Below are 23,612 nucleotides of genomic sequence, written 5' to 3' on the forward strand. Positions count from 1 at the left end.
CCTGAGAAACACATAGGAGCTTATGATTGAGCAATGTGCAATGCACACGGCTGATTGGGAACTATTCAAGGGGTTATTAGTTGCAGAATCTGAAAATGGATGCTTTGACTTGGAGTGTTTTTCTTCATAATAGTCAGGTAAATAAGATGTTAGTTGATGTAACCAGATTCCAAATCACTGTTGGTAACTAAACACCTACATTTTAGGTGTATGTTTTTGAATTTTTATATCATGCCAATGTTTTTTGTTGTTAACAAAGTGCAACTGAAACTGGTTGCTATGAGAAATATGACCAAACTCCCAAGTTTTGTTTCCAACTTGTTCATCCATCTTGAAGAAATAACAGTGATGACAACCTTGCTTTTTAGCTGTTTGGTTCCCTCCCTTCAACAGTGATGTTTTTAGATCATAGTGGGCAGAGAGAGACTGCCATCTGTCTCCATGGTGTCATTTCATTTTGTGTGTGTGTGTGTGTGTGTGTGTGTGTGTGTGTGTGTGTGTGTGTGTGTGTGTGTGTGTGTGTGCATCCATGTGTTCGCACTATGTGTGTGTGAAAGACAGAAGGAAGGAAAGATAGAGACTACCCCTCAGGTGGGTCTGTCAGTAATCTGATCTTTTCTTTTTCTTCTTTTAGATCTTCTGGAGTGAACCAGAGGACACAGACATCCAACCAAAAGTCCTGAAAACTGGATCTGAAAACCTGAAGGCCTGACACAAGAACGGGTTAAACCCAGTATCTGAATACCTGAAAACAGGACTATCTGACAGGACTGCCTCGGAAGCTCAGAGGACAGAGTTGTTGACTCTGGGAGCCAACAGAGCTCCAGGATGGGTGGCTTCGTTGGCTCAGGATGGAAAAGTTCCCCATCACCGCATGACAAATCACAGTTGTTGCCCAGCAATCCGTTAAATGAATGGCTTGACCTGAGTAAGTACTAAGTATGAGTACAGACAGCCTGAAAGCCAGTATAAGACAGATATAACTAAGGAACAAAATACTCATCATACATCAATCCCAGAGTCTGTTAAATGAATAGGCTTGACCTGTGTGGCCTGTCTCAGGCTCAGGCGGAGGGGTCCCAGGTGTCTACCTGAGGTTGTTGTTCCGTTTTATGGAGGCGTTGCACAGCCATAGCTGCTTGCCGACTGGGGAGCAGTCCGGAGTTCACGACCAGCCTCAGCCAGGAGAGTCTGCTCTGCCTCTCCCAGACCCTCAGCCTCCCAAATCTCCCTCCTCCCAAAGCCATGAACCGCAGACACAACAGACTCGCTCCAAACAAGGAGGCCCTCAACAACAACAACAACAACAGCAACACCATGGACAACACCACAAACTGCCTAATAAGCGGGAGCGCAAGCGTCTCAGACATCAGAGGCAAAGCGTTGATTCTGACACCCCTCCGGCAGAGGATGGTAAGCATGCAAAGGCAGAGGCAACACCAACCAGAGTGGCTCGGACCTCGTCTGGCGGGACCAGGGCGACTCCCTCCTCATCATCCACCTCCACCCAGTCTACAGAGGCTCCTGACACAGAGGAGAACCAGGAGGGCACCCTAAAGCAGAAACGGGAGCGTAAGCCTGGAAAACCTGGGAAATATGTGTGCTCTTACTGTGGCCGTGCCTGTGCCAAGCCCAGCGTCCTGCAGAAACACATCCGCTCCCACACCGGAGAGAGGCCCTACCCTTGTGCTCCCTGCGGATTTTCTTTCAAGACCAAGAGCAACCTCTACAAGCACCGGAAGTCCCATACCCACAGGGTGAAGGCCGGCCTCGCCTCTGGAGAGCCCAGTGCTTTAGAAGAACCGGTTCCAGAGTCAGAAGACGAAACTAGACAGCCGTTGTCTGCTGCTTCTTCCAACATGGAGAGACAAGGCACTGTAGCCAATGAGAAGACCCATGAAGACACTGAGAGGTCTACAGAGCAGTCCAGCGGGATGGACAACTCCTACGCCGTCAAGAAGAGGCTGGCCATGCGTTTAAGCCGAGGGAAACGTGGCCCTCTAGGCTCGTCTGACTCGATCAGTTCCTCGATGGGTATGGGGAGTAGAGGCAGCACAGAGTCTGGCTATTTCTCTCGTTCTGAGAGCACTGAGCAGTCACAGGACAGCCCACCCAACGTAACCAAAAGTGCCAAAAGCTATGCAGAGATCATCCTGGGGAAATATGGCCGTCTGGGCCACCTCCAGAGGATGTCCCGGCATCAGGACCAGCAGCCTTCTGGAAGCCAGGGACAGCAAGAGAAGACCATCCCATTCACAGTGCCCAAGAAGCAGGTCATTGACCACATCACCAACCTCATCACCATCAATGAGGCTGTTGTGGACACAAGTAAGATCGACAGCGTCAAGCCCAGGAGGTTCTCTCTGTCTAGGAGAAGTAGCACAGAGTCTAAGGTTTCTTTATCTCTGAAAGAGTCGCCTGTAGTCCACCACAGCACCAACAACCCTGGAGACCCAGGCTTTAAGAGCAGTGGTTCCATCACTATGGGTGTTCCGTGTGAGAAGTTTCATCATCACCAGTCACTACACGTGGATTCAACGGCAGGCCAGACATCCACTTCCATGGCTCCTCTTCTGAGAAGCCTCTCAATGCCCTCTGCTGCTAGTTCTACTGATGCCTCCTCTGGCGCCTGTCCACGAAACTTCCGCCTTAGCCAATCTTTTGATGAACGGTCTGAAACACGGTCTCGCCACATTGGGATGCTACGACGCCAGCCTGCTATCGAACTAGGTGCTGAATTCAATAAAGAGGAACATAGTTTACACAGTAGCTCCAACACGCTCTACAATCACAATATGTCCATCGTGCCTCCTGACCATAAACAATGTCAACCAGAGCCGTACGAGTGTGAGACCTGTGGCGTTGGATGTAAGAACTGGGAAGGTTATAAGGCACACAAGAGAAGTCTGTGTATAGCACGACTTCCCCAAGAGAGTCTTGGTACAACAATATGCCAGCTGGACCGTTCACAGTTGATGCACTATCCGATCAACAGACCAGGGGTTTTGGCAATGCGCAAGAGAAGGAAAGAGGAGAGTTTTGAATCTGATGATCCATCCTCTCCTGTCTCCATACCCACCTTGTCCACGTTGGTGCAAGGCAGAGATGAAAGAAGCGTAGCATGCAATAGAAACTCATGGTCACGATTAGAGCAGGATTGGGGAGGGACATCGAAAGGTTTCTCAGTGATTCAACATACTAGTTCATTTGAGAAACAGGACACTTTGTTTACAGAGAGTCAAGGTAAAGAGGAGGCACATATTCAATTCCCATCTCATGAGGATGCTTCTCAAAAACAACTGCAGGAACACTCGTCCAAACCAACACCTCGCAAACTGGTGCGCCAACGCAATGTTCAGGTCCCTGAGATATTCATCACTGAGGATTCCAACACTAATGTTATTGAGTCTGTTCAGACACAGTCAGAAATGGCCTCCATAATGCCTAAACAGACCAAGAGGACAGAGGAGTTCCAGTGGCCACAGAGGAGCCTCACCCTGTCTGGGGTCCCCATCGAGAAGCTGCCCCCGAAGAAGAAACGAATTCGCCTTGCCGAGGCCGCCCAGTCTTCAGGGGAGTCCATGTCCAGCTTTGACTCCATCTCCCTGCCTCACAGCCCCAGCCAGGACAGTTGCGCATCCCACGCATCTAGCCGCTCTGCATCCTTTGAGGAGTCCACCAGACCCGGAGACATGGAGACCCTGGCTGGGATACCATTGAGGAGGTCCAGGGCGCCTAACATGTTGACCGTCCCAGGGCTGCATCATCACAAAAGGGAGATGCGGCGGTCGGCCTCAGAACAAGCACCTCACGACCCACAGCAGCAGTCTGTCCTGATGGCGATGTCGGAGATGCGGAGCAAGTCCTTTGACTACAGCAGTTTGTCCCCTGAGCGCTCTTCGGCTGGCTGGAGAGACAGACGCAAATGTCTCCTCATGAGACACACTCCGGTCAGGGACCCAGAGGAGGAGGAGCAGCCTGCCAAACCTGCAGAACTGAAGCAGAACCCCAGTTCCTGCATTATTGCCAAACACACAGCACTAAAGGTGAACAACCCTTCTCACTGCAGCCCCAGTCCTGACCCTGTCTGTCCCAGCACCTTATCTAGACAAAGCCCAGGTCCGCAACACCTTAGTTCGGCCGCTGGTTCCCCTCTGTCAGGCGTTACATCCTGTAACCCTGTGCAAACTCTTTGCGGAGAGCCTCCCTCACAATGGAAACTGGATCAAAGTATTCAGTTGACTGGACATTGCTTTGAAGTTCTACCCTCTCAGAAGTCTGTAGAATCTCCTGATCCCCTCCAGAGGGTAGCCCCATCACCTCTCTGTTCAGGGAAGCCTGTAATTATCTCCCTCCGTCCTGTCCACACCTACATCCACCCTGCCCAACCCCGCCCTGTCTACCCTCCCCACCCCTCCACACCCAGTGCCCATTAGGGATTGCTAGGGCCCACTACCTTCCAATATCCACAGGCCTGAAGCTGGAGATTCCAGTCCCAACTCACCGTCATGATGGACCTTCAGAGTTTGTAACACATCCTCCGCAGATCCTCCACCCTCACCCTAACATCACACTCAGCCCAGAGTTACTCCGGCCCTCTATATCACCAGCAGTAGCAGTAGTCCGGCTACAGGCAGACACCAACACCCTAGCCAGTGCCATATACACCACTCTGTCCCAAACCACAACATCTAGGTCCCAGGAACCTGTTTGTTCTGCATTAAACAGTGGCCATAGAAATACCCTAACGTCTGAACATAACAGCCACCTGGTCAAGACTCTGCCTGTAAGCATTAAGAGGTTGTCTGAGAATCTGCTACCAGTCAGCCAGTTGACTCTGCCTCCAGGCAACCACTTGGCTTTGCCTCTGCCCCCAGGCAGCCAGTTGTGGTCTGAGGAGGGCTGTAGATCTTCAGGCTCAGGAAGCTACAAGCGCATGTTATCCCCTTCAAACAGTGTCGATTTTAGCCCTGAGTCTAAACAGCAGCAGAAACGAGTGAAGGAGGAAGAAGAGGAGAGTTGTGTAGGAAACGTAATCGCAGAAACATCAACAAAAGAAGAAAAGGTTGAGATTCCAACATGTTTACCGAGGGTGTGTACTCCCATAAGTCCAGAAGGACCTTCATATCCAACCCTCCAGTCCACCACCTCTCACAGCTGGTGTTATCTGAACTACGTCAAGCCAAACCCCTCCACCTCGACTGACCAGCCCTCAGTGTACTCCTCCTGGTCTACCAGCGAGTATGACTCCAACCCTCCAGGCCTCTCCACTAAGACAGCCCTGTCCCTGTTGGACTGCAAGCAGAGGGTCAGCTACACCATCTATACCATGTCTCCCATGTCATCCACCCCGGCAGAGACCACACCAGAGCCTGCCGACATGAAGACGCCATGCCCTTCTGAGGTAAGTAGACTTTACTGGAGGCCTCCTCATAGAATGGCCAATGTGAAATAGGAAGTACGGTATGTAGTTATTTTACCTTGTCCCATACTGTACTATGTGTTGTAGTCTTTCATACTATATTTTGTTTTTAACCCAATACAGTCTTACATTTTGGCCCTACTTCTCATTTGAAGCGTGTAGGTCAATATTGTAAATTGTAATGCTACAGTATAATTTAGATAAGTACTGAAACATATAAGTTATGATGAATTCTTCCCATCCCTGTCTCCTTGGCCTGATGTTGCTGGAGCAGGGTTGGTGAATTTGCCCTACATGTCTCTCTCGAGTGTAGGTACATGCCACTCTGCCCGGCGACAGCCACCGTGTTGAGACAACAGAGCAAGAGCAGTCCGCAGAGGACAAGGAGCCAAAGAAAGAACGAGAGGAGGAAGAGAAGGAAGAGAAGGAAAAAGAAGAGGAGGCCCAGTCAACCAGCAAATGTAGAGAACCTCCACCTCGAATCTGGATCTGTGAGGGAGGGTGAGTAGTCTATGACTGATTACATTTTAGAGTTGAAATAGCACTCCACAATATTACATAATTTAAAGATGCAAAGCTTCATTGGCTTTATATTCATAAAGACATTAGAAACTATACTCAGCATTACAAGTGTGTCTCTGTACAGTGCAAACCATGGTACATGTGTACTGTAAGCTACTAGTCACAGACAGTGAGGGTATTTGGTCTCCGTGTCGATTGTGTCGTGCTGGGAAGTGTTGTCGTTCCCCTCTGCAGGACATGAGGGGCTAAGGGTTGGCTGTCTGACTACACCAACAGAGCCCGTCTGTTGAGTGGCCCTAGCCAGGAAATGACCAACAACTACCCAGCTTCCTCTACTGTACCCTGTAGAGGCTCAGTTACACCCAACACAGTCAATGGTTCTGGTCATTCAGCTGTAGAGGGGAGGAGTGGCTGATTTCATTCCCATTTTAGATGGGGATTGATTGAATGAATGAGAACTTACACATGAACGAAGATGCACAAAAAATAATTTATCTACAGTTGAAGTCAGAAATTTACGTACACTTAGGTTGGAGTCATTAAAACTTGTTTTTCAACCACTCCACAAATTTCTTGTCAACAAAATATAGTTTTTACTTGTCGGTTAGGACATCTACTTTGTGCATGACACAATTACATTTTACAACAATTGTTTACAGACAGATAATTTCACTTATAATTCAATGTATCACAATTCCAGTGGGTCAGAAGTTTACATACACTAAGTTGACTGTGCCAGCTTGGAAAATTCCAGAAAATTATGTCATTGCTTTAGAAGCTTCTGATAGGCTAATTGACATAATTTGAGTCAATTGTGGATGTATTTCAAGGCCTACCTTCAAATGCAGTGCCTCTTTGCATGGGACAATCAAAGAAATCAGCCCAAAAATTGTCTGGTTCATCCTTGGGAGCAATTTCCAAACACCTGAAGGTACCACATTCATCTGTACAAACAATAGTACGCAAGTATAAACACAATGGGACCATGCAGCCGTCATACCACTCAAGAAGGAGATGTGGTCTGTCTCCTAGAAATGAACGTACTTTGGTGCGAAAAGTGCAAATCAATCCCAGGAACAACAGCAAAGGACCATGAGAAGATGCTGGAGGAAACAGTTACAAAGTATCTATATCCACAGTAAAACGAGTCCTATATCAACATAAACTGAAAGGCCACTCAGCAAGGAAGAAGCCACTGCTCCAAAACCGCCATAAAAAAGCCAGACTATGGTTTGCAACTGCACATGGGGACAAAGATCGTACTTTTTGGAGAAACGTCCTCTGGTCTGATGAAACAAAAATCACGAGGGAGGAAAATTATTAAGTGTACATACTGAAGCAACATCTGAAGACATCAGTTAAAGACACCACGTTAAAGCTTGGTCTCAAATGGGTCTTCCAAATGGACAGTGACCCGAAGCATGCTTCCAAAGTTGTGGCAAAATGGCTTAAGGACAACAAAGTCAAGGTATTGGAGTGGCCATCACAAAGCCTTGACCTCAATCCTATAGAACATTTGTGGGCAGAACTGAAAAAGCGTGTGCGAGCAAGGAGGCTTACAAACCTGACTCAGTTACACCAGCTCTGTCAGGAGGAATGGGCCAATATTCATCCAAATTATTGTGGAAGCTTGTGGAAGGCTACCCGAAATGTTTGACCCAAGACAATTTAAAGGCAATGCTACCAAATACTAATTGAGTGTATGTACACTTCTGACCCACTGGGAATGTGATGAAAGAATTAAAAGCTGAAATAAATCATTGTCTCTACTATTATTCTGACATTTCACATTCTTAAAATGAAGTGGTGATCCTAACTGACCTAAGACAGGGAATTTTTACTAGGATTAAATGTCAGGAATAGTGAAAAACTGAGTTTAAATGTATTAGGCTAAGGTGTATGTACACTTCCGAATTCAACTGTATTTGTAGAGAACATAAGAGGGATGCTATTTTCAGAGGAGAGAGAGGAAGGTATATACCTAGATGAAGAAAGTGTTGTTTGATACTAATAATGGGACTTATGTAGGATGTGTCAGATAAGAGAAAGAGCTGCGAGAGATTGAGACCACCGTGATTGGTCTATATTCATATCCACACAGCTAGATTGAATCACACTGGGGTTATAAATCAGACATAACTGTACTCTATCTTTTCTGTGATTGTGCCACTGAGGTGCCATCTGTGCGTTCCTCTGCATCTTTCCGAGTACCCTTGGGAACCTGTTGTTTTTTTCATGACTCCTTCTTCTCATCAGTCACAACCCAGCTAGCACATAACATTCCGAGTACCATATGTTTCTTAGAGTTTGGTCAGAGCGTGGTTGTCCTATGGCCATGATTATCCCACAACTTTCTGGGAATGGAGCAGGACAGTTGCTTGGCTTTGGAACATTCTCAGCACATTTAAGGAATTTGAGCCCCCAAAAATCTACATTTTCTTGGTATTTCGTTAATTTAACAGAACATTTCCTAAACTTTCAAACATGTTTACATTTCATTTCAATTTTGGAAATGTTCTAGGAACATTCTCCTACATTCTCCTCCTACTAGAAACGTCATCTCACTGTCAACTGTGTTTATTTTCAGCAAACTTAACGTGTAAATATTTGTATGAAGATAACAAGATTCAACAACTGAGACATAAACTGAACAAGTTCCACAGACATGTGACTAACAGAAATGGAATAATGTGTCCCTGAACAAGGGGGGGGGGGGGGGGGGGGGGTCAAAATCAAAAGTAACAGTCAGTATCTGGTGTGGTTGCAGCTGCATTAAGTACTACAGTGTATCTCCTCCTCACGGACTGCACCAGATTTGCCAGTTCTTGCTGTGAGATGTTACCCAACTCTTCCACCAAGGCACCTGCAAGTTCCCGGACATTTCTGGGGGGAATGGCCCTAGCCCTCACCCTCCGATCCAACAGCTCCTAGACGTGCTCAACGGGATTGAGATCTTTTTTTTTTTTCATTTTTTTTTTTTTTTCACCTTTATTTAACCAGGTAGGCTAGTTGAGAACAAGTTCTCATTTGCAACTGCGACCTGGCCAAGATAAAGCATAGCAGTGTGAACAGACAACACAGAGTTACACATGGAGTAAACAATTAACAAGTCAATAACACAGTAGAAAAAAAATGGGCAGTCTATATACAATGTGTGCAAAAGGCATGAGGAGGTAGGCGAATAATACAATTTTGCAGATTAACACTGGGGTGATAAATGATCAGATGGTCATGTACAGGTAGAGATATTGGTGTGCAAAAGAGCAGAAAAGTAAATAAATAAATAAAATAAAAACAGTATAAAAACAGTATGGGGATGAGGTAGGTGAAAATGGGTGGGCTATTTACCAATAGACTATGTACAGCTGCAGCGATCGGTTAGCTGCTCGGATAGCTGATGTTTGAAGTTGGTGAGGGAGATAAAAGTCTCCAACTTCAGCGATTTTTGCAGTTCGTTCCAGTCACAGGCAGCAGAGTACTGGAACGAAAGGCGGCCAAATGAGGTGTTGGCTTTAGGGATGATCAGTGAGATACACCTGCTGGAGCGTGTGCTACGGATGGGTGTTGCCATCGTGACCAGTGGCTCTTCGCTGGTGATCTAGGCTCTTCGCTGGCCATGGCAGAACACTGACATTCCTGTCTTGCTGGAAATCATGCACAGAACGAGCAGTATGGTGGTGGCATTGTAATGCTGGAGGGTCATGTCAGGATGAGCCTGCAGGAAGGGTAACACATAAGAAAGGAGGATGTCTTCCCTGTAACGCACAGCGTTGCGATTGTCTACAATGACAACAAGCTCAGTCCTATGATGCTGTGACACACGTGCCAGACCATGACGGACCCTCCACCTCTAAATCGATCCCGCTCCAGAGTACAGGCCTCGGTTTAATGCTCATTCCTTCGACGATAAACGTGAATCCGACCATCACCCCTGGTGAGACAAAACCGCCACTCGTCAGTGAAGAGCACTTGTTACCAGTCCTGTATGATCCAGCAACGGTGGATTTGTAGGCAACGTTGTTGCCGGTGATGTCTGGTGAGGACCTGCCTTAAAACAGGCCTAGAAGCCCTCAGTCCAGCCTCAATCAGCCTATTGCGGACAGTCTGAGCACTGATGGAGGGATTGTGCATTTCTGGTGTAACTCGGGCAGTTTGTGTTGCATCCTGTACCTGTCCCGCAGGAGTAATATTTGGATGTACCAATCCTGTACACGTGGTCTGCCACTGCGAGGACGATCAGCTGTCCATCTTGTCTCCCTGTAGCGTTGTCTTAGGCATCTCACTGTACGAACATTGCAATTTATTGCCCTGGCCACATCTGCAGTTCTCATGCATCCTTGCAGCATGCCTAAGGTATGTTCACGCAGATGAGCAGGGACCCTGGTCATCTTTCTTTTGGTGTTTTTCAGAGTCAGTAGAAAGGCCTTTTTAGTGTCCTAAATTTTCATAACTGTGACCTTAATTGCCTACCGTCTGTAAGCTGTTAGTGCCTTAACGACCGTTCCACAGGTGCATGTTCATTGATTGTTTGTGGTTCATCGAACAAGCATGAGAAACAGTGTTTAAACCCTTAACAATGAAGATCTGTAAAGTTATTTGGATTTTTACTAATTATCTTTGAAAGAAAGGGATGTCTTTTTTTGCTGAGTTTAGTTCAGAGAAGTTAACTAACATTCTTCTGTGGGAATTTCAGTACTTCAGCGTAACGTCTCTTACAGGTTTCCTCGTGGTTATACTTAAAGTCTTGTTCTCAAATTGTTCCGAGAACGTTAAGGCTTTAGTAACGTTCATAGAACGTTCTAAGAATGTTATTTAAAAACATACATTCCGTCTCAGAACCAGATTCTCATAGGCGGCACAAGGGCACGTGACCCGCCATCACTGTCCTTTTTAGTTTTTGTTTCAGATGAATTAAAAACCCCTAGAGTCTATTGATGCACCTGTGCCTCACACAGTGATGTCATTTTGATTATAAACTGTATTGCAGAGGCTACAGCTTTATCCCCACTTTCCGTCGATATAAAGTTTGTGCCTATTCCATAATAGGGGGCTTGTAAAAGCTGTGTTTTTCTACACTGTCACAATCGCCTGTAGAACCTCAAATCGTTTGAGCTACAAACTAATACGATGAAAGATGAGACGACACGAACATGACACGGTCATTTGTTTTTCTCTACGGCATCCACAAGCTTTACTGCAGTCAGCTGAATTATTTAACGCAGATGTCCTAATTTCTAAGAGGTTTAACCACAAAACCGATTGTCCAGAACAAACCATTTGAGCTAACTAATATACCTACAGCGGTTCTAAAATTCAAAATCAAATTGCTAAATGATACAGTTTATGACCATCCTAAAACAATTCCATATGTTAGCTATTGTGATCTAAGTGCTTAGACCTACAGGGGTTTTTAATGACTAAACTTCATTTTAAGCCCACGTTTTATCAAATAATTATATCAGTGGTATTTTTTCTCCGTAATAAAGCCACCTAGCAATTTTATGAAGTTGGCTTTAGCTAGCTAGCTAGATAGGTTCCCAATCTCCCAACCTCATAAATAGCTACCAAGCCATTACAGGCAATCAATCAAGTTAGAGTAGCTTGTCTAACTATTTTACACCTCAGCTCCACTATAAGCGTTGCTTTGCCATCGGCGTCGTGTTAATTTTGACGTTCTACCTCCTACACCGAGTGAGTTGTCTCGAGAGCTGAGAGGAACAGAGGGGAAGAGTGTCTTTATTCTATTTCCACCTACTGTCCCATATTAATTGATTATGCATAAAAACAGTGCTTTCAGAAAGTATTCACACCCCTTGACTTTTCCCACATTTTGTTTGTTGTGTTAAATTGATCCGAAACCCCATAATGTCAAAATTTAATTGTTTTTCAAAATGTTTACAAATGAACTGTAAATGAAAAGCTGAAATGTCTTGAGTCAATCAGTATTCAACCCTTTTGTTATGGCAAGCCTAAATAAGTTCAGAAGTAAAAATGTGCTCACATAATAAGTTGCATGGGCTCTGTATGCAATAATAATGTTTAACATGCTTTTTTAATGACTACCTCATCTCTGTACACCACACATACAATTAACTGTAAGGTCCCTCTGTCGAACATTGCATTTCAAACACAGATTCAACCACAAAGACCAGGGAGGTTTTCCAATGCATCGCAAAGCAGGGCACCTATTGGTAGATGTGTTAAAGAAAACAGTCATTAAATATCCCTCTGAGCATGGTGAAGTTATTAATTACACTTTGGATGGTGTAATAATACACCCAGTCACATCAAAGATACAGGCGTCCTTCCTAACTCAGTTTCCGGAGAGGAAGGAAACCAATGGTTTCTTTAAGGATGCCAATGGTGACTTTAAAACAGTTAGTTTAATGTCTGTGATAGAAGAAACTGAGGATGGATCAACACCATTGTAGTTACTCCACAATTTTATACAATTGATATGCTACTATATATCAGTGTGGCAGTTGTACTGAACTCATAAGGCATAAAAGTTCTTAAATTAATAAATGTGCTTCATTCATTAAAATGACAATTGAAAAGGTCAAGAGGTATGCTTAGATAACCTATGCAGAAAAATAGACATTTGCGACATAGAATTAGGCATAATGATTAGTAGGCATAATGAACACCACCCCCATTTCATCCTAATGTACTTCGTGCCCCCTTTGAAATAATGGGTGCTTGACGTCCCTGCGCAGAATGTTAAGAAAACGTTCCTTAGAAATCACTAGAAAACTTAAGTAACGTTCAGAGAATGTTCTTAACATGTTATTTAGAAATTCATACATTCCATTCTCAGCATCAGCATCATCAAAACGATCTCTATCCTCTATTTTGTTAAGTGTGTTCAGGTGTGTTGGCCATGCCCACTAATTTGCTAAACCTGATCTTAATGAGTGCTTGTTTCCTTTGTAATGGGGTCCATTTGAATAGACTAATATGAACAGATATGTTTCCGTAAAAAAACATGGCATGCTAGCTCCATCCTGGTGGCGCAGTAGACTCTTTCCATGGTTGGAAAAAACATGGCATGCTAGCTCCATCCTGGTGGCGCAGTAGACTCTTTCCATGGTTGGAAAAAACATGGCATGCTAGCTCCGTCCTGGTGGCGCAGTAGCCTCTGTCCATGGTTGGAAAAAACATGGCATGCTAGCTCCGTCCTGGTGGCGCAGTAGACTCTTTCCATGGTTGGAAAAAACATGGCATGCTAGCTCCGTCCTGGTGGCGCAGTAGACTCTTTCCATGGTTGCAAAAAACATGGCATGCTAGCTCCATCCTGGTGGCGCAGTAGACTCTTTCCATGGTTGGAAAAAACATGGCATGCTAGCTCCGTCCTGGTGGCGCAGTAGACTCTTTCCATGGTTGGAAAAAACATGGCATGCTATCTCCGTCCTGGTGGCGCAGTAGACTCTTTCCATGGTTGGAAAAAACATGGCATGCTAGCTCCGTCCTGGTGGCGCAGTAGACTCTTTCCATGGTTGGAAAAAACATGGCATGCTATCTCCGTCCTGGTGGCGCAGTAGACTCTTTTCATGGTTGGAAAAAATATGATTATGGGTTCCAATCTCACTGATGCTGTGTCACAATAAAACATGTATGTGTGATTAATGCCTAAAGAAATTAATTTCCGTGTGTCCTATCTGTGCTTGGAGTTCAATAAAGTTAACTAGCAGTGTGTGTTATTAAATCTTATTGTAACATTCAGTGAAAGGATGTTATTCAAAAACCTCCAAATAACCTATAATTTCCATTATCAGAGTGTTAATGAAAAACTTCAAGGAACCAGAGTAAAATGTTCTCAGAAGAGGTGAAATTTCTACTTCTGTTCTCAGAACGTTTTAAAATCGTTCAGTTTTACCGGTCAGGAGACATATGGCTTCGTTCCCACAACCAATGTGAAACCAAAAACATACGTTCCCACAACTTCCAAGAAACCCAATGTGCTAGCTGGGAATGACTCATCTCTCTTCCCGGCTGCTCTGTGTCGTGCTCTGAGCCCACCAACTCCATCTGTTGGGGCCGGTGTGTGTGAGGGATGATAAAACAAAGCAGTGAAAGACAGAGGAAGTCAAACAATGAACTTTCCGTATGGCTACATTACGGGGGAGTGAGGGCTGAGTGTGGGTGGATTTAGTGTAGGCTGTCTCGCTGAAGATAAAGCTAGGGGCAGGATCTATGAATGGGTGTCAGAGTAAACTATGAATTGCGAGTGGGTTGGTGGCCCTCAATGTGCTTACATGCTGTATATCAGTTCGACGTGGGATTTTTTTGTCAGTGGGCACGTACACACTCATGCATCAACACACAAACACACACATTTGAAATACTTTATTTGAATCCACATTAAATCATAAAGGATTCAAACATTTCAAAGGTTGTTGATACAAGGACACTTAATAAGGAAACAAAAAGCTCATTCACCGCCACACAGCTACGCTGCCCATAACATCTGAAACAGAGCAGTACCTAGACAGTGGTTTTGCTCTACTCTTAGGCAGGCCTGCAATCTGAAGGCCACAAACCGTAAGCCTATGTACACTGCCCATGCTGCCAAATATCAATGCCACCCAGGCTGTCCAAGCCTAAGGAGCTTTTCAGAAAAGGCATGCTCCATGTAACTATCAACACACACACACACACACACACACACACACACACACACACACACACACACACACACACACACACACACACACACACACACACACACACCGTTAAGCATGTTAGCTATCATTGTAATTACCATTCCTATTAATAGAAAGGTGTTTTATTTTCTGTTTATTTGGAGCAGCTGGTCTGAGCCCAGGGTTTCCCTCCCTTTTATTGGCTGGCTGTTCCAAACCATGTGTTTTTATTGGCTGGCTATTCCAAACCCCGGCTGATGTCGCAGGCTCTCTGTGTTTGGACTGGGGTTGGGTGATGGTGGTGTGAGAGGGTGGTGATGGGTGTTAGAGTGCCACTGCAGTGCCCCCACTTCAGCTTCACACAGAGGGGCTTTTATAACCCCAAACCAGAACACATTCCAGGCCAGAAGCACACACACACACACACACACACACACACACACACACACACACACACACACACACACACACACACACAGACGGGTGGACCCCCGATCCAGCCAAAATGATACAGTGATAAATAGAAACATTATAGCAGCGTGCAGGTGCTATATACAGTATCAAGAACCAATGCTTATTACAGACATATGGCCCGTGGTTTCAACAGTGGTGGAAATTAACTCACCACTAAAAATTGGACCCGGGATTCAGATCAAAAGATCACAACTTTTGGAACTCTGTTCACTCAGGTTCCTCTCCATTCCTAGATGTTATTGAAAGAGCACTAGCATCAAGTCACAAGGTTTACGGTGGTAGCATTACCTATACATAATAAAATGACACTACACTGCATATATTCAGTCTCTCTCTCTCTCTTGTCCCTTTAGCTACAGGTCTAGTGAGGAGTACGTGTACGTGCGGGGTCGAGGCAGAGGCAGATATGTGTGTGAGGAGTGTGGCATCCGCTGTAAGAAGCCTAGTATGCTGCGTAAACACATCCGCCTGCACACTGACTCACGACCCTACGTCTGCAAGCATTGCAACTTTGCCTTCAAAACCAAAGGTGAGCTATGGATAGACAGGACTGCTGCCTTGTTGTGGTTATAGATAGACACAGGACTGCTGCCTTGTTGTGGTTACAGATAGACACAGGCCTGCTGCCTTGTTGTGGTTACAGATATTCACAGCACTGCTGCCTTGTTGTGGTTACAGATAGACACATGACTGCTGCCTTGTTGTGGTTACAGATATTCACAGCACTGCTGCCTTGTTGTGGTTACAGATAGACACATGACTGCTGCCTTGGGGTTACAGATAATTACAGGACTGCTGCCTTGTTGTGGTTACAGATAGACACAGGACTGCTGCCTTGTTGTGGTTACAGATAGACACAGGCCTGCTGCCTTGTTGTGGTTACAGATAGACACAGGCCTGCTGCCTTGTTGTGGTTACAGATATTCACAGCACTGCTGCCTTGTTGTGGTTACAGATAGACACATGACTGCTGCCTTGGGGTTACAGATAATTACAGGACTGCTGCCTTGTTGTGGTTACAGATAGACACAGGCCTGCTGCCTTGTTGTGGTTACATATATTCACAGCACTGCTGCCCTGTTGTGGTTACAGATAGACACATGACTGCTGCCTTGTTGTGGTTACAGATAGACACAGGACTGCTGCCTTGTTGTGGTTACAGATATTCCCAGCACTGCTGCCTTGTTGTGATTACAGATAATTACAGGACTGCTGCCTTGTTGTGGTTACAGATAATTACAGGACTGCTGCCTTGTTATGGTTACAGATAGACACAGGACTGCTGCATTGTTGTGGTTACAGATAGACACAGGACTGCTGCCTTGTTGTGGTTACAGATAGACACATGACTGATGCCTTGTTGTGGTTACAGATAGACACAGGACTGCTGCCTTGTTGTGGTTACAGATAGTTAAAGGACTGCTGCCTTGTTGTGGTTACAGATAGACACAGGACTGCTGCCTTGTTGTGGTTACAGATAGACACAGGCCTGCTGCCTTGTTGTGGTTACAGATATTCACAGCACTGCTGCCTTGTTGTGGTTACAGATAGACACATGACTGCTGCCTTGGGGTTACAGATAATTACAGGACTGCTGCCTTGTTGTGGTTACAGATAGACACAGGACTGCTGCCTTGTTGTGGTTACAGATAGACACAGGCCTGCTGCCTTGTTGTGGTTACAGATAGACACAGGCCTGCTGCCTTGTTGTGGTTACAGATATTCACAGCACTGCTGCCTTGTTGTGGTTACAGATAGACACATGACTGCTGCCTTGGGGTTACAGATAATTACAGGACTGCTGCCTTGTTGTGGTTACAGATAGACACAGGCCTGCTGCCTTGTTGTGGTTACATATATTCACAGCACTGCTGCCCTGTTGTGGTTACAGATAGACACATGACTGCTGCCTTGTTGTGGTTACAGATAGTCAAAGGACTGCTGCCTTGTTGTGGTTACATATAGACACAGGACTGCTGCCTTGTTGTGGTTACAGATAGACACAGGACTGCTGCCTTGTTGTGGTTACAGATATTCACAGCACTGCTGCCTTGTTGTGATTACAGATAATTACAGGACTGCTGCCTTGTTGTGGTTACAGATAATTACAGGACTGCTGCCTTGTTATGGTTACAGATAGACACAGGACTGCTGCATTGTTGTGGTTACAGATAGACACAGGACTGCTGCCTTGTTGTGGTTACAGATAGACACAGGACTGCTGCCTTGTTGTGGTTACAGATAGTTAAAGGACTGCTGCCTTGTTGTGGTTACAGATAGACACAGGACTGCTGCCTTGTTGTGGTTACAGATAGTCAAAGGACTGCTGCCTTGTTGTGGTTACAGATAGACACATGACTGCTGCCTTGTTGTGGTTACAGATAGACACAGGACTGCTGCCTTGTTGTGGTTACAGATAGTCAAAGGACTGCTGCCTTGTTGTGGTTACAGATGGACACAGGACTGCTGTTTTGTTGTGGTTACTGATAGTCACAGGACTGCAACTTTCTAGTGGATATAGATAGGTGGATAGGTACTGGAATTGCTGCCTTATTGGAATCAGGTCTCACTTAAGGAAAGGGTACTGCTGACCTGCTTGGAGTTGACATCTCTGTTCATCCAGTGTGTTGTTAGTGATGTCTCGGGATGGTAATGTGATGGTTCTCTGTTGTTCCAGGGAACCTGACTAAACACATGAAGTCCAAGGCCCATGGGAAGAAATGCCATGACGGGCCAATGACTGGCTCTTCCCTGGAAGAGGCTGAAGAAGGTAGGATGATGTTATGTTGCTGTGTCTACCTCTTACTGTATCCAATAATACTTTGCTGTGTTGTGTTGCCTCATACTCACCCCCTTCCTCTCAGGAGGCAGTGAAGACTGCTTAGTCTGGCCAGAAACAGGACAGGACGAGCACCAACACTCTGACGTCAGCGAAACTGAAGAAGACGACGATGACAACGAGTATGATGATGAAGATGATGATGGTGAAGAGGAGTCCTGGTCCAATGAAGACCCTTCCTCCACAAGCCACCTGAAGCCACCCAAACCCCCAAACCAGAACAGAACCACACCAGACCGGGACAGGACCAGACCATCTGGGTCAAACCAGCCCAGCCAGCCTCAGAGGCTGAATCCCCAGGAGCCAAGCCTCTGTTACCTTGCTGGTTCCCCCAGCAAGAAGAGAGCTCTGTTCTCCCGGAGGAGGCACCTAGACTGCGCTGGTCACCGCTTCCCACGCCACTGTCCATCACCAACCCTATCTCCATCTCCATCTCATCGCCTGTCCTCATCTCCAGCCCTATCTCCATCTCCATCTCATCGCCTGTCCTCATCTCCAGCCCCAGCCCTATCTCCATCTCCATCTCCATCTCATCGCCTGTCCTCATCTCCAGCCCCAGCCCTATCTCCATCTCCATCTCCATCTCATCGCCTGTCCTCATCTCCAGCCCTATCTCCATCTCCATCTCATCGCCTGTCCTCATCTCCAGCCCCAGCCCTATCTCCATCTCCATCTCATCGCCTGTCCTCATCTCCAGCCCCAGACCTATCTCCATCTCCATCTCCATCTCATCGCCTGTCCTCATCTCAGCCCTAGCCAGCTCCATAGCCCATCTCATCTCCATCTCCATCTCCATCTCATCACCTGTCCTCATCTCCAGCCCCAGCCCTATCTCCATCTCCATCTCATCGCCTGTCCTCATCTCCAGCCCCAGCCCTATCTCCATCTCCATCTCTTCGCCTGTCCTCATCTCCAGCCCCAGCCCTATCTCCATCTCTATCTCATCGCCTGTCCTCATCTCCATCTCATTGCTTGCCCTCATCTCCAGCCCCAACCCAATCTCCATCTCCATCTCATCGCCTGCCCTCATCTCCATCTCATCGCCTGTCCTCATCTCCATCTCATCAGCTGTCCTCATGTCCATCTCAACACCTATCCTCATCTCCATCTCATCGCCTGTCCTCATCTCCATCTCACTGCCTGTCCTCATCTCCAGCCCCAGCCCTATCTCCATCTCATCACCTGTCTCCTTCTCACTCCCTATCCCCTAGAGTGGACCTGTCTCCTCTTCGCTGCCCTTCCCCTAGGCATAACCTTTCTGCTGTCTCCTGCCACCCCTCTCATCCACCACTCTCATCTCTGCCCCCTAGTCATAAACTGTCCCCTGCCCCCTGTCACCCCTCCCCACCCTCCTCTCTGTCTCTGCTAGGTTGTCATGTCTCCCCCTCCCTAGAGAGACATCCGTCCTCCCTAAGAGGCCTCTCACCTATCAGGCCCAAGTCCCCCAGTGGTGGCTCCTCTGCCCCTCAGGTAACCATCCCCGCTCAACACAGAACCTGTCTGCCCAGAGACCCATCTTCAAATCCCCACAGGGACAGACCTGCTACAGCTACAAGCTCCAAGGCACGGCTGGTGAGTATTTCACAGTCTCTCTCTGTCAACCCTAGAACACAACACAGACACACTTTGTCTCCAACCTTGTTGATATTTGTTCAAGGTAGCTGTGGAAGACTGTTTGGCTCGCTTGAATTTTTGTTGTATAATTGAACTTAATGGCTATAACGTGGGGACGGACTGGTTTGATAACCACAGTGCTGCTCACTCACCTGCAATGTGATCTGTCTCTGTTTGTTTAGTCGGTTTGGTTCAGAGATTAAAATAAACCCTTTTCTGTACACAAAGCAGTTCCTATGAGGGCTAAACAACCACATTCAAGTAAAATAAACATCCAAAACAAATACAGATATGCAGGCGGGTACATTCAGGGTTATTTTAAAGTCACACCTTTCTAGGAAAAGGAAAAAGGGTCGTTTTATTTGATTCAAACCAAACCAATAACACAAAACCTAAAAATAATGCGAGAGATCCCAAATAGACACAAACAATTTGTTCTGGGCAGTCGGTGATAAAACGAGACACACACCTATCATTAGACGTCTTAGACTGTAACCACAGGGACTGTGTCATCAGCCTCTAAATTTGTGTCAATTTCTCAGTCAGCTCACCATACATAACCATGGTATGTTTCTTCATAAGTCGTGTTGCCGTTGTGGTTTGGTTGTGTTGTGGTTCAAACCTTTACACCCTTCCTTCCCCTCATCCCCACCCAGATGAAGAGCTACTCTGTTCAGGAGGATGACGAGCTGCGTCCCCCTCTCCTGTCCCCCAGGACTAGACCATCCCGAGGGGGCCAAGGGGGTGTCCTCAGCCACCTGCCTCTCCACTCCCAGCAGCTAGCCAGGACCGCCAACCTGCTGATCCCCATTGGGGGGATCCACATGGTACAGCCCAGGACCAGCCCACTCTACAGCTTGGTGACTAGCCCTGTGGCAGCAAAGGACACTCCTACTCCGGCAACGATGGACCAGTCCATGACAGCCCAGAACACCCCTACCCCTTCAGAGATGGACCGGTCCAGGATCAGGAGAGCTGGACTGGACGAAGTGCCACTTAGTTGGCCTTCATCATTGAAGGACCATCAGAACAGTCTGAAAGAGGCTGCTAGGCCTAGCACTAGCATGCACACCAGTTACCAGGACAACAGGGTAGGAGAGGGAGGGGCCGGGGCCAAGTGCAGACAGTCAACACCTCTCCCAGACAAGGCAGGTATGGCCCATGTACACGTGTGCACCATGAGACCAGAGAATCATGGGAGTTTGAGTCGAAGGGAAGAGACTAAACTACTGTTCACTGGGACAGAGGTAGCAGGCAGCTCACACACTACAGGCACCCGGTCGAGCACTTTGTCCAAGGGAACCACACCCAGAGAAAGAGATACAGATACACACTTTAGAGAAGGAAGTGTTTTTCCAGTGACTACCCAAGGCCAAAAGGCGCCGCCTTCTTTCCAGACTAAACTCTGATAGGAAGGAGCACCTTTAGGGAACAGTGTAACAGCCTTGTCTTGGGGACATCTGATATGGCAACGTATTTCCTACATAGGGCATACGGTGCCATTTCAGAGACAGCCATGATCGCAGAGCTAGAAACAATTCTGGTTTTGAGACTGAAGAAGACAAAAGGAATCCAGAAGAAGAGCACTCGGGAGCGTACGGCTTCTGACTATAATGTGATTATGTAATTATATGAATAATATATAGATATGTTGAATATGCAGTATATGTTTTGTAATCTTTTTTTACTCTTCTTTTGGTTAATGGCATTGCTGTTAATGTATTATTGATGTGCTCTTATGCAATTCGGTACTATCCTCTGTGAGATCTGGAATGAAATGTAGATAAAGATTTGATTTAGTCAATTTATTCCCCCGTCGACAACTCTATAATACATTATACTGCTCTTGCTGTTTTTATACTGTACGATGTACAGGTGTAAGGTCTTCATTTGACATATATTGTCACAGCAAAATGATCCTGCAGCAACAGGATTTGAACTTTTAGACTATAATGTTGCTTGATCAGTGGGTGGGCTGGTCAGAAGGAGGCTACACGAAAAGTGCAATACTGTTAATATAACCGTGTGTTAGTGTGGGGTTACAGTGAATTTATGTAAATCAAAAAGCTAATCTCTGCATCAAAAGTGTGGTCAAATGAAGATCCTACTCCTGTACAACCAAATATAGAAAGGGACTAGACATCTCACCCTGACCAGTATTTTGAAGTGCAATTTCTGTCAAGATTGTGGCTTGGAATGTTATTCTTAATGGCTGTGATTTTTTGTTTATTTTAAAGCTGGAATCCTTAATGGTGAAACCACCACGTCCGTGTGCGATAATACAACAAAGAAGTTACTGCAAACAACGAACACTGTTGTTTTTCACTCGAACATCATTGCACGTGCGATAGAACAGCAGAATATACAACGGTGGGCCGACGCTCCTCACCTCCGCTTCGTCAACAAAACTAAAACAACGGCCAAGGGGCAGACAGTGGCACCGTTTTCCATACTGTGGATTCCATATTTAAAGATGGTTCATTTTTTATATGCTGCCTGGCTGTTTTGAAGAATCAGGGTTAGAATAATATCTTATTTTCTACTATCTCGTTGAGAGTAAATCTTGGTATAGGAACACGCATTCGGGGTAGAAAAGCTAACTCCACTCATTGAATATTCATACAAATATATCTTGTTTTGATCATCTGCTGTACATGATGCAGTCTATATTTATTGCCATAAACACAGTAATAACAGGTCGTTTTTATAAAGGAAGCAGTTTCCATATTTGTCGTTTTCATGTGTCTTTTACCATTAAAATGAGTTTTTACAGATTTATAATGAAATGGTGTCCCTGTGTATGTTTTCTTTCGATCTACACATTTGGTTCTGTTGAATTCAATGCAGCATCATTCAACAGTGCTACAGTATATCTTGTATTTTATGTCGCCCTCTTGTGGCTGCTAGTGTTGGTCCCTCACTAGTCTCGTACATTTTTACTTTTGAGCTTTTCAGCAGATGCTCTTATCCAGAACGACTTACAGTTAGTGCATTCATCTTAACATAGCTAGGTGAGACGCACACATATCTCAGTCAGAGTTTATGGAGCAATTCAAACCCTTTAGAATTGTAATTCATATCTGCCACCCTCCAAATGTTGTCACCCACTGAGTATTCTATCGCTCTATCCCAAACAGACCCCTGTAGCCTTTACCTCTTCGTTAGCTATAGGACGTGAGACCTAACCAATATGGTAATAGTGCCACCTTGTACGACAGGCAAAGTGGAACATTCGCCATATTGCCTGGCCCTATCCATTTCTCTCAGGGGCTATGGTGTGGACTTGGGATAGTGGCTCAACTACAATGATCCCCTACCCCCTTGTGGAGATCTGAGAGGATTATATAGATATAACATAGTAATAGCACCACCAGCCAGGTGGAATTGTTGCCATATTGCTGACACCAATCTACTTCTCTCAGATCTACAGTATTGTATAGGGTGTATAGGGGTTATTTATATGGGTTGATTTGGTATGGTGCATCTACAGTATGCTCTGGAGTAGCTGCAGCGGTTCAGGCTGTTTCTTTGTCTCACTATGACGACAATGTCTTTGTCAGCCACTAGATGTCCCTAGCATCAAGCCACTGGAGACCGATGCTCAGGACTGCGGTTTGCTGAAAACAATGACATCATCTATTTGAGAAATTGGCCATCCGTCCCTACTGTATTTTCACCCAGAAATTGACATAAAGCATAATTATACATTTCCAATTATTTCAGCCATGGTTGCATTTCAATCTATATTTTCCCAACGTAATGTATTATTGGTAATCGCAGTAGTGTAACATTCTGATGAGAACATGTTGAAATTAAATAATGGAATATCTCAGCTACCAGATATAACATGGAAGATTCAAGTGTTCGTTCTTGGCCATGATATCCATTACGTCAATGAGTATGTTGAGTGAGGCATTGGCCCTGCTCCAACATCCATACTAGCGTTCCACCTGTAAAGTAATATATTGGGCACACAGTCTATTTAAGTTTGCTTCTGGACATTGGAATATAATCTTTTGATGAAGTTTCGTGAATAGCAGTGAACCTGGTTGTACCAATACAGTCATCTGGCTGGCTAGAGATAGAAGTTAGTTACACA

At 45.7% G+C, this 23,612-nt stretch overlaps 1 protein-coding gene across 1 annotated transcript; it reads left to right on the forward strand.

The window, feature by feature from the left end:
- The first annotated feature begins 642 nt into the window (after positions 1-642).
- On the forward strand, positions 643-22,299 carry LOC115132186 (transcription factor HIVEP3-like). Its single transcript, XM_065020420.1, is given in 7 exon segments — positions 643-4,413; positions 4,416-5,404; positions 5,736-5,923; positions 15,414-15,589; positions 17,738-17,830; positions 17,925-19,471; positions 20,170-22,299. Coding segments are annotated over 7 exon segments (7,047 nt in total). The 5' UTR covers positions 643-1,112; the 3' UTR covers positions 20,923-22,299.
- The last annotated feature ends 1,313 nt before the right edge of the window (positions 22,300-23,612 follow it).

Source organism: Oncorhynchus nerka, linkage group LG7 (genome assembly GCF_034236695.1).
Source record: "Oncorhynchus nerka isolate Pitt River linkage group LG7, Oner_Uvic_2.0, whole genome shotgun sequence".
NCBI lineage: Eukaryota > Metazoa > Chordata > Actinopteri > Salmoniformes > Salmonidae > Oncorhynchus > Oncorhynchus nerka.